General features: G+C 37.0%; 1 protein-coding gene and 1 non-coding gene across 2 annotated transcripts in view; both read left to right on the forward strand.

Moving 5' to 3' along the window:
- The window catches only part of Mmrn1 (multimerin 1), a 46460-nt gene that overhangs the window by 16752 nt on the left and 14355 nt on the right, over positions 1 to 15353 (forward strand). The window contains 4 exon segments of the mRNA XM_028889271.2: positions 7174 to 7287; positions 8850 to 9023; positions 12294 to 13604; positions 13607 to 14269. Coding sequence (XP_028745104.1) covers positions 7174 to 7287; positions 8850 to 9023; positions 12294 to 13604; positions 13607 to 14269 — 2262 coding nt within the window.
- LOC114706788 lies at positions 14764 to 14870 on the forward strand. The gene has a single exon (XR_003736571.1). It is a non-coding gene; the product is annotated as a U6 spliceosomal RNA (small nuclear RNA).

The following is a 15353-nucleotide window of genomic DNA, read 5'->3' on the forward strand; positions in this document are numbered from 1 at the left end:
TCTGATACCTACTCAGTGACATCCCAAGCTGTCCCCTCACCCATTACACTTAATAAATATGGCACCAGCCTTTCATTTTTATACAGTAGATCATGTTGTCCCCATAAGAATAGAGTGTGTGACAGCACTACCTATGATGTGCCGTGTGGCAGACTGCCTCAAAAGGGCAAGAATGATCAATCTGGCCGATCCATTCTTTAAACTTCTGCTGAGGCCTCTGCAGTTTGTTACGTAGATACCTGGTTATGTAGGTAGAATAGCAATTATTTCAGGGCTTATCCATCAAAGTATCATTGGACTATTTATTCATAGAAAAATGTGTAAAGTACCACACACATTTTATAAATCTCTGCTTCCCATCTCCAGAAACAAAATGAATTTCATAATGTAAATATAATTTCCTCTTAATTTGATTGCAGTAGAGTAATGGTTTCAACATATGATAAACATCAGTAGATGTGTTGACAGTTGGACTGTCCTCCTTATCCTTCCCCAAGAGCACCCACCTCTTCCCAGCTTTTCCTCCTCTTTTGTCAGAAATCCATCTTTTGGGTGTCAGCAAGAGATGCTGCTTATCAAACCCACTGGGCATTTTTCCCCAGCCCTCTTCTAATGTGCTCATTTGCTCTGTATGTACTTTAGCACAAATAATCAGAACACTGTGTTCTAGTGGTAGCTTACCCACTAAAATAGGATAGTATCAAAAGGAATCTTTTTTTCTCTTTTTAATTAGGTGACTGGAACTTTAGGGCGAAAAAAACGAATATTAGGTCTAACATCAAAGCAATAGTTTTCATATGGTTATGCCTTCTGGACTTGGTCACAAATCTTTCCATCTTTCCCTTTAGGGAGAAACTTATTTTGCAATATTTTATTAGAGACATTTTTTAATTGTCTGTAGTGATATACCACTTATGCTTATAAAATAAAATTTGCAATTCCATGCCTCTCCAGTAGATGTCTCTAAAATATTCTGAAGTGGAACAAGGCAATTATGATTTTCTATTATATCACAAAATAAAGTAATTTATGTTCAATTGATGTTAGTTTTGAGAGGATCCTTTTTGCAAATCTGTTCAACATTAGAGCCCACACAGATTTACTAAAGAAAGATCTATAAAATTACATTTTAAAATATCTATCACAGAAATTATGAATACTGAAAAGACATGTGCAGATATGGAATAAATTGACCCCTTATGGTACATTATAAACACAGGAAAAATATTTTATTTTACAAATGTGAGAAAATTCAGTCAGTTATAAAAATGCTTGAACTAACCTTTTAAATACAAGATTTCTGTAGTGAGATTATTTTAAAATACATTCCAAATTCACCATGTTGAAATGTATACTATTTAAATGAGGAAAAATTGTGTTTCTTATATTGTCACAAAACTGTTTTTTTCCAGTATTCTTCACTGTTTTCTGTCCAGTATTCTTCACTGTTTTCTGTCTTAAGAAAACATGCATGTTATGTTTTGTGAGCTTCTTGATCTGTAACATTATGCAGTGTCTGACTAAAGGACATTGACTCTCAGAGCCTTGGTATACCAAGCTGCCTATTCATCTTACCTAATGCATCTTTGTGAGCACACTGAGCATCCCCTTGCCAGTTAACCTGATGCTGCAGGATCAGCTAGAAGTCTGTCTTGTCAAGCCACACAGGAAGGCTTTTGGCAATAAGCAGGAGAGAGAGCATACTCCTTACTGAGTTTGACATTAACGACTTCCTCCATATGCCTCAAAAGACTCAAGAAAAACATCTAAAAAACAAACAACAAAAAAACAACTTGCAAATAAAATCTGTTTAATTAAAGAGAAAAAATAAAAACACCTAATAAGAAAGCTGTTGCTCCTGACATCTGCTGACCTTGCTTCTGAGTTCTTGATCACCAGTGTCAGAGTTTGCATTGCAGGGAGAAACTAAGACCAAAGGAGCACAAATAAAATCTGAAGTTGCCTTTCAAAACAGGTACACAACCTTCCTCACAGTCTGCTGGCTTCAGTTAGTGCTTCTCTGTAACTGCATCTGTCACATAAAGAGGACAAAGGAAAGAAACCTAGAGATCTGCATCCACGGAACCAAGCAGTCTGTGTTTCTGTGAAAGGGCAGACAGATTGCCAGGAAAACCTCTACAGTCCTTGGTGTGGAGACTATATCTGGGGAGACAGAAAGATTGCTAAATGAAAAATAAAAGAACATCGATCAACCAGGTTCCTCATCACAGGAAAGCAGCAGACTGTCAGAGATTCTATCAGCTCTCTGCAGCTGCTGGTCAAAATCCCCAGATATAAATTAGGATGAATGGAAATATTGAACTCTAGTTGGCATACACAGTCAGGAAAAGAAAACATGAATTATTGAATTTGTAAAACAGGAATTTCAAGTTTTTAACAGCTTTGGCAGGGACCTCAGCAAATGAGCTCCAGAACAGAGAGGTTCATGTGACCACCAGATCTCAAAGATCTTTGTGTGATCTTTAACCCCCTGCAATTTGGAGGACAATTTTGCCACCTAGTTTGTGTGGATGCACACATGCATAAGGATATTGGAAATTTATCACTCAATTGTATTTTTCTTCCTATCAGTCTTTTTAAAACTTCACCAAAATGTTAAAACTAAAAAGGTTGAATATTCTACCATAGAGGTCTAAATCATCTAACAGTAGAATGTGTTAAGAAACTAAAGACGTCCGTTTGATGCCTCTGTGTATTTATTGTCCCTTGTTCTGAACTGAGGTAAGGTGCCCATGTGGTCAGGCTTGGGGCAAGTACGTGTAGGAGCAAACTTCCCACTGGCTCTGACAGCTTCCTTTTCTCTTCTACTTGTCACTAACTGAAAAAAGATTTGACCTCATGTACCTCATTTCCTGTTTCAAGACTTCTGCTTTCTCTAATCCATCACTGTCTATTTCTCTGTTTATATCACAAAACCATCTTTCTAGTGTTCATGAATGTTGAAAGTTTATAACTGTTTTTACCCCAAGGTCAATAGAAAATTAGACTTTAGTGTTCAATGCTATCTTCCTTTCTGTTTCCCAGTTTACACCGTAGCTGGACTTCTTACTTCCTGAATATTTAGGGTTGGGCTGAACTGGGAAGTACAGGGACAACCATAATGCTAGAGAAAATCCATCTACTCAAATCCCAAACAGTCCCCCTCTACCATATAGAATGCATGTAGTGGTTTAAATCATCCCTGATAAACTTGCTGTTGCCTCCTGGCTACTGACATGCTTTTCCTTTGGCCATGAATGACACCAGCAAAATGTCCCTTTTGATTAAACATAGGAAACTGTTCTCACTGTCTCTGAAGAATACTCACTCAAATCCAGATCCGTTGTGTGACTCAAGGTCTCTGTACATGTGCAATGTCTATTAATGCTGATGCTCTGGATGTCCTGCTCTTCTGGGCTCTACTGAAAGAAAAGTGATAATATTTATGTTTTTCAATCTACAAAAGCTTTATGCTTTTAAATGTTGCTCATCTTCCTGGACAGCTGAATCATAAAAATTCTTAGAGCAATCCCAAATGTAGTTACTTCTTAGAGCCGTGTGAGCACCATTTAGTCATAGTTAGGGCAACATCGATGAAGCAACATTTATTAATTTTGTAGCTGTGTCACACACATTTAATTTCAAAGAAAAGCTCTCATTTTCTCAAGCAACTGATCACATTATATTTTGTTTCAAATATATGGGAATCTCAAATAATGTATTTCCAATAGCATATGTCTCAAATATAGACATTTTCATATCATATATATGTGAAATTATTTACAAGGGGAATAATTTACAAAATGCCTTGGTCCCAAAGGCTACTACTGAAGACCAAACATCCTTGTAGTGTTTCATGTTTGAATATGTAGCATGAGCTCTCTCTGCTTTCTGTCCCTCTTCTGTATTTAGACGGCCATATGTTTGCTACATTATGTGGTGCATATATTTGAACCCCAGCACAACTATGCTCAAATGCTTGCTGACACCATATTCATCCTGTCTCCATCTATGATGTCTAAAATGGTGAATGACAGCAACAGGATTCTCTCTGAAGCCATGTCTGAGTCTCCAGGCTGACTTTCTCGTCTTGCTCTATTGCTCTATTTGTGTGGAAAATTCAGTATACTCTTTTTTTCTTTACTTCACATCAGTGGTATTTTGTTTGTTTGTTTCAGACTGAGTTGTTCTTTAGCCCAGCAAGGCCTGGAACTCTTGACAATCTTCCTGTCTCACCTATCAAGCATTTGGATAACAGCTATACACCACCTGACTTAGCTATATTTTCACAAGCACAATTCATAGAAAAATTTTTTTCTTGAATGTTCTTCTCTATGGCTATATTATTAATAATATTAAAGATGTTTTTACTTCCAGTTTCCTGAGGTAAAACTATTAACTGCAGTCAGATGGTGCTGGGTTGGAATTCCATTCATCATATATCCCGAAGAATACATCTTTGTATATGTATATGAATAATCACATATACACAATTAACTTGAAATAAATTGATACCACAATTTTAAGATTAATGACATCAGTTGTTGTATGTTATTATTATGTATTTGCTGAAAGACACGGTTCAGTAGTTTGCAGTTGATAAGCCACATTGATTCATCGTGACTAGAATCTGGAGTGGGGAGCATGTATGCAGCTAGGTAGGAATGAAGACTGGCAGCCTAGCTTTAGGATGGAAAGGAGTTTACTTCTGAGGAATTTTGAGTTATAAGTAGACTTTAGATGTGATTTCTGGGGCGACAGCAAAAGCATCTTTCATGTTCCACACCCCATTTGCTCAGCCCTATTATCTGAACCACAGAGAGAATGATAACGTGTACATGACAGAACTGAGAGATCGTGAACAGTTCCTGCCAATGCCACTTTTTATAATGGCCTGCTTCTTTATGGAATGATTGCCACATGGTTTTGACTCGTTAGACTTGCAATAAATCATGCCTCTGAAACATTTTCTGGTCATAACTGGGATCCTATTTAAGAATCCATGAAGACTGACTTTTGTATTTCAATTTTAGCATGAAAACAGAAAATTTTTCTGCCTTGTATCAATAAATTTTATTAGATTTGAAAAATCTTTCACTTCTTTTCTAAGTCAGTAGATCTAACCAGACCCATGAAATCAAAATCACCTAAAGATTTAAAAATTTTAAAAGATACATGTGCCCAGTTGCTCAGCATAGGTCCAATGAACCACAGTCCTAAAAGAGGAATTGGAAAAGCAGGAATATTTTAGTGTTTCCAAGTCAGTAGAGACAAATAGTTTCTATTGGTAATAAAGTTAAAGAAACAAAAAAAGCCAACGGTATGCTAAAACAGTAGAGAGCAACAACAAAGACTCATGATATGTATAGAAAGCTGAACGTGAGAAAGTTTCCGCGGTAATTAGCCTGTGTCATACTGCCATGGCCCTGGCCACTCTGACCGTGCTTTAGCTCCTAATGCAATGCCTCACTCACTTTCAAATGCACTAGTACCTTTTCTTTCTGTGGTCTAGCTCCAGGAGATAAGCAGTAAGGAACTGGAAAGGCCACTCAAACCCTCTTGTACCCAAAATTGGCTCATCTTGCTATCAGTACTTACAGTTTATGGTCTGGACACTCCTCACTGCTCAGAGAAACGTGGGCCTGTGACAAGGTGGGCTTGCAGAAGAAGACTGATAGTGATGCTTCACTCCAGTGGTTCACAAGCCTTAGCATGCATCAGAGTCCCGTGACCAGCTTGGTAAAAGAAGATTGCTGCTCCATGTCAGGGTTTCTTAAAATGGGGTAGGGTCCTGAAGCTATAGGTTCAGATTTCCCCAGGGAATGTTTTCACGGTCACTGCAGAGACTACAGTTTGAAAACCATTATTTATTCTTTAGTTATGCACTTGAGTGGACCGAGAAGCAAACTGTTAGAAACACGATTTGTTATCCCACCCCCAGAAGAGCCATGACAGGAGAGTTGCACTGTTATTTCAGAAATACCTTTGCATAAATCAATTTGAATTCAGATCATAAGAGCCTTATTACTGGGTCATAACAGGAGATTAATACTTTCCCCTCCTTACCCTAATTCTTAAATCACTATACTTCTCTCCAAGCTCTGCACCAATTTATTCTACTAAATAACTTCTCAGTTAGGGTGGTAAGAGGCATCAAAACAAACTGTAGACAAATGGTAATTCATTGATTTAGCCCAAGTCCTTGAAGAACAGTACTGCAAAATTCAACAGAACAATGGAGACAAACCCAAATTAATACCAAACCTACATCATGTTTTAGGGAGTAGGAAAGCTTCAGGATTGTCAGCAAGGCCGCTTGTGCATCATGGGTGTCATTAACATGCACCACAATGGCAGTTTCATTGACACAGAATTTCATAGGGAAATAAATCCAGATAAACACCAAACATATATTTGCACATATCTGTGCGCAGGCACCAGTCAATAAATTTGTTCACTAGAAGTCTGTAACTTAAAAATGTATTGTTGAAGTGCTTAATATTTTAATTTTAAATGAATCTCTTAAAATTGTTTCCTCAGATAAATATTACAGAAACATGTAAATTATTGGATTTGTAAGAAATTATGCTCCTTAAATATAGGTATAAAGATTTCTGGTTTTGTGGAATGTCACTGACTTTATGGGTTGATCGTCTTGGAGATATGACTGTAATTGTTTAATTTTACCATTAGTTTATCAGAAACTATGTATTACTTTTTGATCTTGGAACAACTCACTTAAATGGCACTATTAATTAAATAGCTGATTTGGTGTCTAGCTGGAAAGAATATGCCACTTTCCTTCCTTCCAACAATCACCAGTTGGAAAATGCATTAGTGAAAAATCAGTCTACTTACAAGGCTGCTGTCGCTTTTACCATAATGGATCGTAATGTTCACCAGTTTCATAGGCTACATCTGTAAAGGCTTCCATCCATTTTTCACCTGCATGAATTTTGAGTAATTTTTTTCCCGAGACAAAATTATAGCCCCAACTTCCAACTGCATGTGGCATTACCTTGTCCTATGAATAGGGTGCAATAGTTTGCACTCAGCCTCATCATCATGCTTCGTGACACAGGAAAATGAATGCTGGCCCCATTCTCACTCAGGACTGGAAAACAGGAGGCCCTTCCAATGCTAACACTTTATACTCTCTCTGCTTTTGTCTAGCTGAAGAACAGCAGCAACTGGCACACAGTAACCAGGCTGAAAGTCACACAGCTGTTGACCAAGGAACGGCCCAGCAGCCCCAGCAACAGCAGAAGCAAGACTATGGCGACCCAGGTCCTAGACTGTAATTACTGTCACCTTCAACCCAATAACTGTCAACACCATTTCAGTGGTGATGGATTAACACACTTCTCAATCCTGTTCTGCGGTTGCTAATTGTTTGGAGAAACTGCACTAGGTTGTAGGTTCCCAGGGGAAGAAGATTTTCATAAAGTAGTGGGGGGAAAATTCCATGCACAAGCCCAGGTGACTAAAAATGCTGCGATCACACATCCAGGGAAACAGAACAGTTCTCCAAAAATAAATTCAGCTTTTGTTTGATGTAGAAGGAGCAACTCCACTGAGTTAAAAGAGCTGGGAAGGCTGGTTTGGCTGATAAGAGACCACAAAGGGGTACTGATAACTTTGGAAAATGGTTGGTTACCTAAGAACTTGTACTGATCAAAACTCAGCCGGAGATGTGTTTTCTGTTCTCATATAGTACTTTGCCATCTCAGGCTTAACTTTAGCCCCAAAACAAAGTCAGTTAGGGCCAATATCATCTCTGCAATAGTATGATTGGCATAGATTTTGGTAAACAAAGCAAGGCATTCAATTGAAAAATTATATTTAAAGGAATCTTTTTTTAAAAAAAATGCAACAGATCATCATGTTAAGAAAAATAATCCAGACTAAGAAAGACAAACAACATGTTTTCTTTCACATGTGACACATATATTTATATATACTCACATATAGGATGTATGTGTAAATGTATATACATGTATATATTATATATATCATATATATATTAGATAGATAGATAGATAGATAGATAGATAGATAGACAGACATCAATCAGAAGACATGACTGAAGGAGAAGTTGTTTGGGAGGAAGGAGGCTTTCAAGAAGGAAAATGGTGACAATGAGGTCGGTAATTAAAGTTGAATATGAATGAAATACTAATAAATATATAGGAAATGCCATAGTAAAATCTGTTATTTTGGATGAAAATGCAACGAATTAACTTTAAAGAGTGAATTTGGGCAACCTCCTAGAAATTGTCCTTTACTTTATATCGTGACTTGGTATCTGTAAACTACTGGCAAGTCTTTGAATCAGTATAATGTGTGTGTAAAGGAGTAGTGAGTATTGATGTTGTACAGAATGATTCACTCAAAATTGAGATCTGCCTCTTACCAAGGAAGACTTCAGTAAACAGCGAAGCACTTGAACAACTACAATGCCATGCATATATAAGATCGTATACGTTTAGGGCTGGGACATGGTTTAAGAGCAGAAACGGGCCATCAGCTGGGTGACAGAGAGCCCCCTTCCTTTGACTTTCCAACCCTCAATATTTTTATTTATCCAGAATGTGATGATAGAGCTAAGAATTTTTAAAGACAAATTATGAGAAGACTTTAAAATGTACAAATTAAAGATATTAAAATGCTCTTGTCACTGTATCCCCTGAAGTTGCTCCATCGTTCATGTTGCCACTGAAGTGAAGTCTATGCTCTCAAATCTACGAGCACCAATACGGTGTACTTGAATTTTCTTTATATGTCATAAATTTTGACAGGTGTTAAGTCTATTATCTTAATGGTCCCAAATCTCTCTCTTCTGCATGCAGCTGTGATTCAAAAAATGGCAGAGCAAATGAGCCAGCAGGCAAGGAAGCTGACACTTCTGCAGAAGAAGGTTGACAATGTGTCCCTGGCAGCAGATGACATGAGGAAGGCATACCTCTCACTAGAAGGGAAGATTGGTGAAGACAAAGGCAAGGAATTCCAATCTCTTCTAAAAGGTAAAAGGGAAACAAAATAAGAAATTCATTCAGTTAAGACACAAAACACATTACTCAGTGACATTCTCTCCTGTCACTTTTAGATCTTTGCTTCAGATTAGATAGTAAAGATATCTTTAACAAGGTAATTTTAAATATGTAACTTCAAAATAATTGTGTATTGAAATACATTTTGTAATACTCACTTCATTAGCATTTTGTACCTAGTTACAGCTTAACTTGTGTTTGGCTGTAGTTAGATTGAGGCCATCATGGTTGTTAGAAAAGAGTTTTGTTGATGTTACAAAAAGGAACACATAAAAAGGGGAAAATGATGCAACTATATTATAATCTAAAACTTTGAAAGGAGTGATTATCAATAATAACAACAAGAATGACATTTAAGTTACATGAAACAAAGTCAAGTAGATTTTAGAGAGCTACCCCGCACAGGTATTAACATGAAGCATGGTGACATGTTTTTGTAAACTCAGAAATTTAGGTGAATGTTTCTCTACCAATGAGTTGTAGAAATGCAGATGAAAAAACGCTATCATGAAACATGATTTTGAACTAATGTTTTATTTGATGTCTTTTAGAACACTGCTATGATTTTGAAATTTCCTTTGTTATTTTCCCAAGGGTATCTTAAAGAATGATAGCTAGGGAACCAAGTATATTTTCATCTTGTCCTAATATCCTTCAGCAAGATCTATACTGATCTTACCTATGCATTATGACAGACCTGTCATTCATACCCTGACCTTCTGATCATGTCATTTTTTTAATAGTTGGAATTAAACCTCTATCAGCAATTTTTTGCAGCTAGCTAACTCAAAAAGTCTTAAATTTTATTTTTCCTTCTCAATCCTCAAAGCATTGTGGGTGATTAACATGAAGTCACAAATTCAAAAACTAACCCTAACAGGTATAGGAATTTTATTGTATATCACATTTTAGAAGCTGCAAGAATTGACCACAATTTCAACTAACCAGAAATGGCTAAATTATCCTGTAGAGAGTACAGACATATTTGTGCTATGGAGTAGTGCCTTACAATTGCCTTACACTTTAAGTTGTCATATTTTACTATCCACGTATGATATAGAAATACTTTCACAAAATATTTGTTAAATAAATGGGTAACTGGCAAAATGATAGCCAATACTTCTGACTTGTTTATAACTAAAAAGAACAAACTACTTTTGTATAATTTCTCCCTATTGTAGTGAAAGACCCTAGCCCTTCAGGCTTACACCCCAAGCCTCAGGAAAAGAGAAACTTCAAGCACCAGGAAATGAGAAACTAAAACTCTAGTTCCAAGGGCAACCTGACTTAGCCATTGTTCAATCTCCCCTGCAACCATATAACAATGTAAAGAGATTTCTGTTAAGAGATGTGCTCAACTGTGTCTGGGATAGTTGCAAATGCTCCAGGAAGGACCACTGTGACCTTTGTGTAAACTCCACTCCCGCCCTGATATCCCCCCTTGAGGTTTCAGGAAGAATGTACCTGTTGATATATCTGTACCCTCTCTGTGATCACTCTGTAACCAGACCATGATCTTGTGAAATGAAACTGTATGGGAATTATAATCTTGTGGGTTTTGTGGGTTTTTCCTTTATAAGCCCTTATGGGGCTGCAGTAAGATACGACTCTTGCTCTTGGGAGCAAAGGAGCCCTTCTGTACAGAAGTTTAATAAATCCTCCTGCTATTGCATCAACTGAACTGGAGTCTGGTTCTTGGGGCGCCCACTTGAGACCCTAAACTTTGGGGTCCAACAGTAGCTATTTAAACTTTTCTAATTTAGCCTTTCATCATACTTTGCTGCCATGTTTTAGTAAATGATACTTCATGTGTTTTGTATTTTTGTTCTTTTGTGCCTTTCTGTATTTAGCAACCCTAATATTAGAGAATATATTTCCAGTAGTACAGTTTATGGGTGTGGGGGGTTGAACCAGAATAGCTAATTTCTAGATATTCAAGAAGGACTTTTTTTTTCTTTTAAAATTTCTCTTTTACAATAATTTTATGTGAGTTTTTATGTGTGCTAAATACTTTATAAAAACACAAGACCATGGAGCCTACTCACCAACTTTGTGAACTGGCTACGTGAGAACTTTAACTGCTGGGGCAGTGGTCCCCTGTGAACATCTTTCATTTTTAAAATTTCTTTGTTATTTGAATCTCATATGATGATCAATGTGCTTCTTTTTGTACATTTTAATGAACATTTCTTCCATTTATAATTATTTGTAGCTAGACTTTGTAAGTATATGTTTTATTTTTCCTATTGTTTCTGTATGAGATAGTATCTTTTGTTTGTTTGTTTGGTTGGTTTTTGGTTTTGTTTGTTTTAGACTTCTCAAATATTCACTTTTTACTTAAGTTGTTTGAAATAATTCATGCCATTTTCCTCCCCCCTCCCAACCTGCTCCCTTTCTTCTTCTACCTCTTCCCTTCCCTTTCTTTCTCTTTCTTCCTTCCTCCCTTCCTCCCTTCCTTCCTCCTTCCCTCCATCCCTCCTCTCTCTCTCTCACACTTTCTTTTTTTCCTTCTTGCTTTCTTGTTTCACACAGCCCCAATGTGTTATCAGGTATGTTTAAGGTGCTAGGAACACTATTAAGTGTTCACTACTGTCAAGTTTCCTTTTATTATGCAAAACATTATAAACATATCATAAATTCCTGGTTTAATGTGAGTTTCACTCATTTTATAAAACATACTCATTTTACTACTTGTTATTATAAACCATTGTTAAGTGGCATGGATATCTATATTTTCCATCAACTTATTAAAGTTTTTCTCTGTGAATTTTTAGCATTCATGAGTTCATAATGTAAGTGCTGCGTATAATTAGTGGACACTTGATAATACAGTCATATACTAACAACAGGTATCTACTCAGACAAAAAGCCCAGTGTGATTTATTTTCCTTCACACGAAGACCTAGGATTGCTGTAGAGCCATCTCTGTCTGGAGTAAATAGCAGTTCCTTTTTTTCCTTTTGACCATAGAACTTTTGGTTTACAGTGTTAGTGTGTTATACATGGTAACTGATTCTTCATGTCAGATTTACCGGTCAAGAAAGTGATTGTCTTATGAAAAGTGATTCACTTATGAAAAGTGAATTTTTCAAATGTCACAAATATAGGCATGGAAGGATTATTTTCATTAGTACATTAGTATATGTAGTTAGTGTTTGGTCTTAGAATTTTAACCTCTTCACAGATATGACTTTATAATTCAAAATTATGTATTTTTACTATTTATTATCTTGTTTTTTGTAGCTCTAAAATCAAAAGGCATTGATGATCTGTTAAAGAATATAGTAAAAGAACAATTGAAAGCCTTCCAAAATAACATGCAGGAAACCATTGCTCAGCTCTTCAAGACTGTGTCAAGTCTATCAGAAGACCTGGAAAGTACCAGGCAGGCAGTTCTACAAGTGAACCATTCCTTGGCTTCAGTAACAGCCCAGCAAAAGTTGGTTTTAATGCAAGAAAATCAACCCACATGGAAGGACATCACAGATCTAAAGAACAACATCACAAATGTTAGGCAGGAAATGGCCTTGACTTGTGAGAAGCCTGTCAAGGAGCTAGAAGCCAAGCAGGCTCACTTGGAAGGAGCTTTAGGACAAGAGCGCTCACAGCTTGTTCTGTACCACCAATCCCTCAATGAAACGCTCTCTAAAATGCAGGAAGCACAAGCACAGCTGTTATCAGTTCAACAAGTATCAGGAACAGAAAATGTTGCCACTGAGGAATCAGGCAGCAGTAATGTCACTAAGTATATCTCTATTCTACAAGAGACAGCAAGCAAGCAAGGTCTGATGCTACTGCAGATGCTCAGTGATTTGCATGCTCAGGAGAGTAAGATCAGCAACCTCACTATTAGTTTGCAGATGGAAAAGGAATCAGTCAGGGGAGAATGTGAAGAAATGCTATCTAAGTGCAGGCATGATTTTAAATTTCAACTTAAGGACACAGAGGAGAATCTGCATGTGTTAAACCAAACATTGTCTGAGGTTATCTTTCCCATGGACATCAAGGTGGATAAAATAAGTGAGCAGCTGAATGATTTGACATATGACATGGAGATACTTCAGCCTTTGCTGGAGCAGAGGTCGTCTATTCGACAGCAGGTTATACACGAGCCAAAGGAAGCCATAGTTACGCGCAGAGAGCTACAAAACCTGATTGGTGCTATCAACCGCCTAAATGTTCTTACTAAAGAAATTACAAAAAGACACAACTTACTCAGAAATGAAGTGCAGAGCCAGGGCGAAGCCTTTGAAAGACGCATCAGTGACCATGTCTTGGAAACAGAAGATGGCCTAAATAAGACAATGACTGTCATAAACAATGCCATGGATTTTGTTCAAGATAATTATGTGTTGAAGGACAGTTTAAGTTCTATGACAGATAATCCTAAGCTTCATGAGTATAACCAAAATATAGAATCCATTTTGACATTTATTTCTGAGTTCCAGCATCTGAATGATTCTATTCAGATTTTGGTCAATGACAATCAGAAGTATAATTTTGTTTTACAAATTGCTAAAGCACTTACAGCTTTTCCCAAAGATGAGAAACTAAATCATTAAATTTTCAAAAGATTTATCAAATGTTCAATGAAACCACTTCCCAGGTGAACAAATGTCAGCAAAACGTGAGTTATTTAGAAGAAAATATACTCTCAGCAACAAAGATTGCCAAAGAGTTTGAATCTCGTTTGCAAGGCATTGAATCTAAAGTGACCAAGACACTTATACCTTACTATATTTCATTTAAAAAAGGTGACATGGTATCAAACCAGAAAGATACTGATCTTCAACTGAAGGTATTAACTTCCAGATTTAAAGCACTGGAAGCAAAATCCATCCATCTTTCAGTGAGTTTCTCTTTGCTTAACAAAACTGTCCATGAGCTTTCAATGACATGCCATAATGCTTCTGCAAGTGCATGTGGACAGAATGCTCCCATACCCACATGGACCAAAGGTCCTCTGCCAGACAGTCAGAGTTCTCAGAAAAGTCTGACAGAACTTGTGGAATCAATAGTTAAAATTAAAACTCAAGCTGCTCTATCTAATTTAACTTTGAAAGTTGATCAGTTATTGTCTGATGGTCTGGCAAATATTGTCAAGCCTCAGAAGCAGGTAAAACTGCAGAAGAAACCCAATGCACTTAAGAAATCAGTGAACGTGACAACCATCCTGATAGGTCGGACACAAAGAAACACAGACAGCATTACACTTCCTGGTAAGTTGAAATTGAATAACAACTTTGAACCTCTTTCATGCTATAGATTACATGATACTGAGCAGATCCTACTTTAGAACCAGGCTGGAGGCAAGGAAGACACTCATGCTCCGGCAAAGTAGGGTAATGCAAGGTGCTTAATGCACTCTACTGCATCTGATTGAATGTAAGTTAGTTATCAATGTGCTGCTGAACTTTAATAGACATCCTATCTACATGTTTCAACTCTTTCTTCGCAGACCACTATAAAATAATCAAACTCTTTCCTTTAAAACATATCTCTATGCAGCTACTTAAGAAATTTGTTGTACAAATAAGAGTTTAAGAGGTTTTTTTTTTTTAAATAAGACCATATATTCATTTGAGCTTTAGCGGTACAATATGAAATAAACACTCAATGAATATCTCTGAAATGACTGACTTAAGGAGACTATTCAGCAATTAGATTTTAGCAGAATACAGAAAGCCATTGATGTTTAAAAAACTGGACTTAGGTGCTCGCTTCGGCAGCACATATACTAAAATTGGAATGATACAGAGAAGATTAGCATGGCCCCTGCGCAAGGATGACACGCAAATTGGTGAAGCGTTCCATATTTTTAAAATAAAAGGAAAAAAACTGCACTTAGATACAATTTTGAAAAAGTAAGATAGGTTTAACAGTTCAGAGCAGTGGTTTGGCTGTAGTGAAGTCGAGATGCAAAAGTATGACATTGCTGTAGTGGCAAGCATTGTCACACAGACCAACACTAGGACACAAGTTAGGACCCTACTAAATAAATGTGGGCCAACACAGTGAGGGTAAGAAGTAAGAAGAGATGGTTGAAAGAGGACTTGAAAAGTGTTGTGAGAGTGTAATCAAGAGACAACAGGAGCAGTGGAAAGAGTGAGGACCTGAGAGTCAGGCCTTGATTCTGGTCCTCACTGTAGCACTAAGTTTTACTTTAGTTAATAGCCTTAAGAAAGAAAAACAAAACAAGTCAACCCTCTGCAGCTATTTCTTCTGCTGAAATGATTGGATTGCAGTAGGTCATTTACTGGTGTCATTGGGAGAAATGTACTCTAATGCATCACTGTGAGAAAC

Source organism: Peromyscus leucopus, chromosome 3 (assembly GCF_004664715.2).
Source record: "Peromyscus leucopus breed LL Stock chromosome 3, UCI_PerLeu_2.1, whole genome shotgun sequence".
In the NCBI taxonomy this organism is placed as follows: domain Eukaryota; kingdom Metazoa; phylum Chordata; class Mammalia; order Rodentia; family Cricetidae; genus Peromyscus; species Peromyscus leucopus.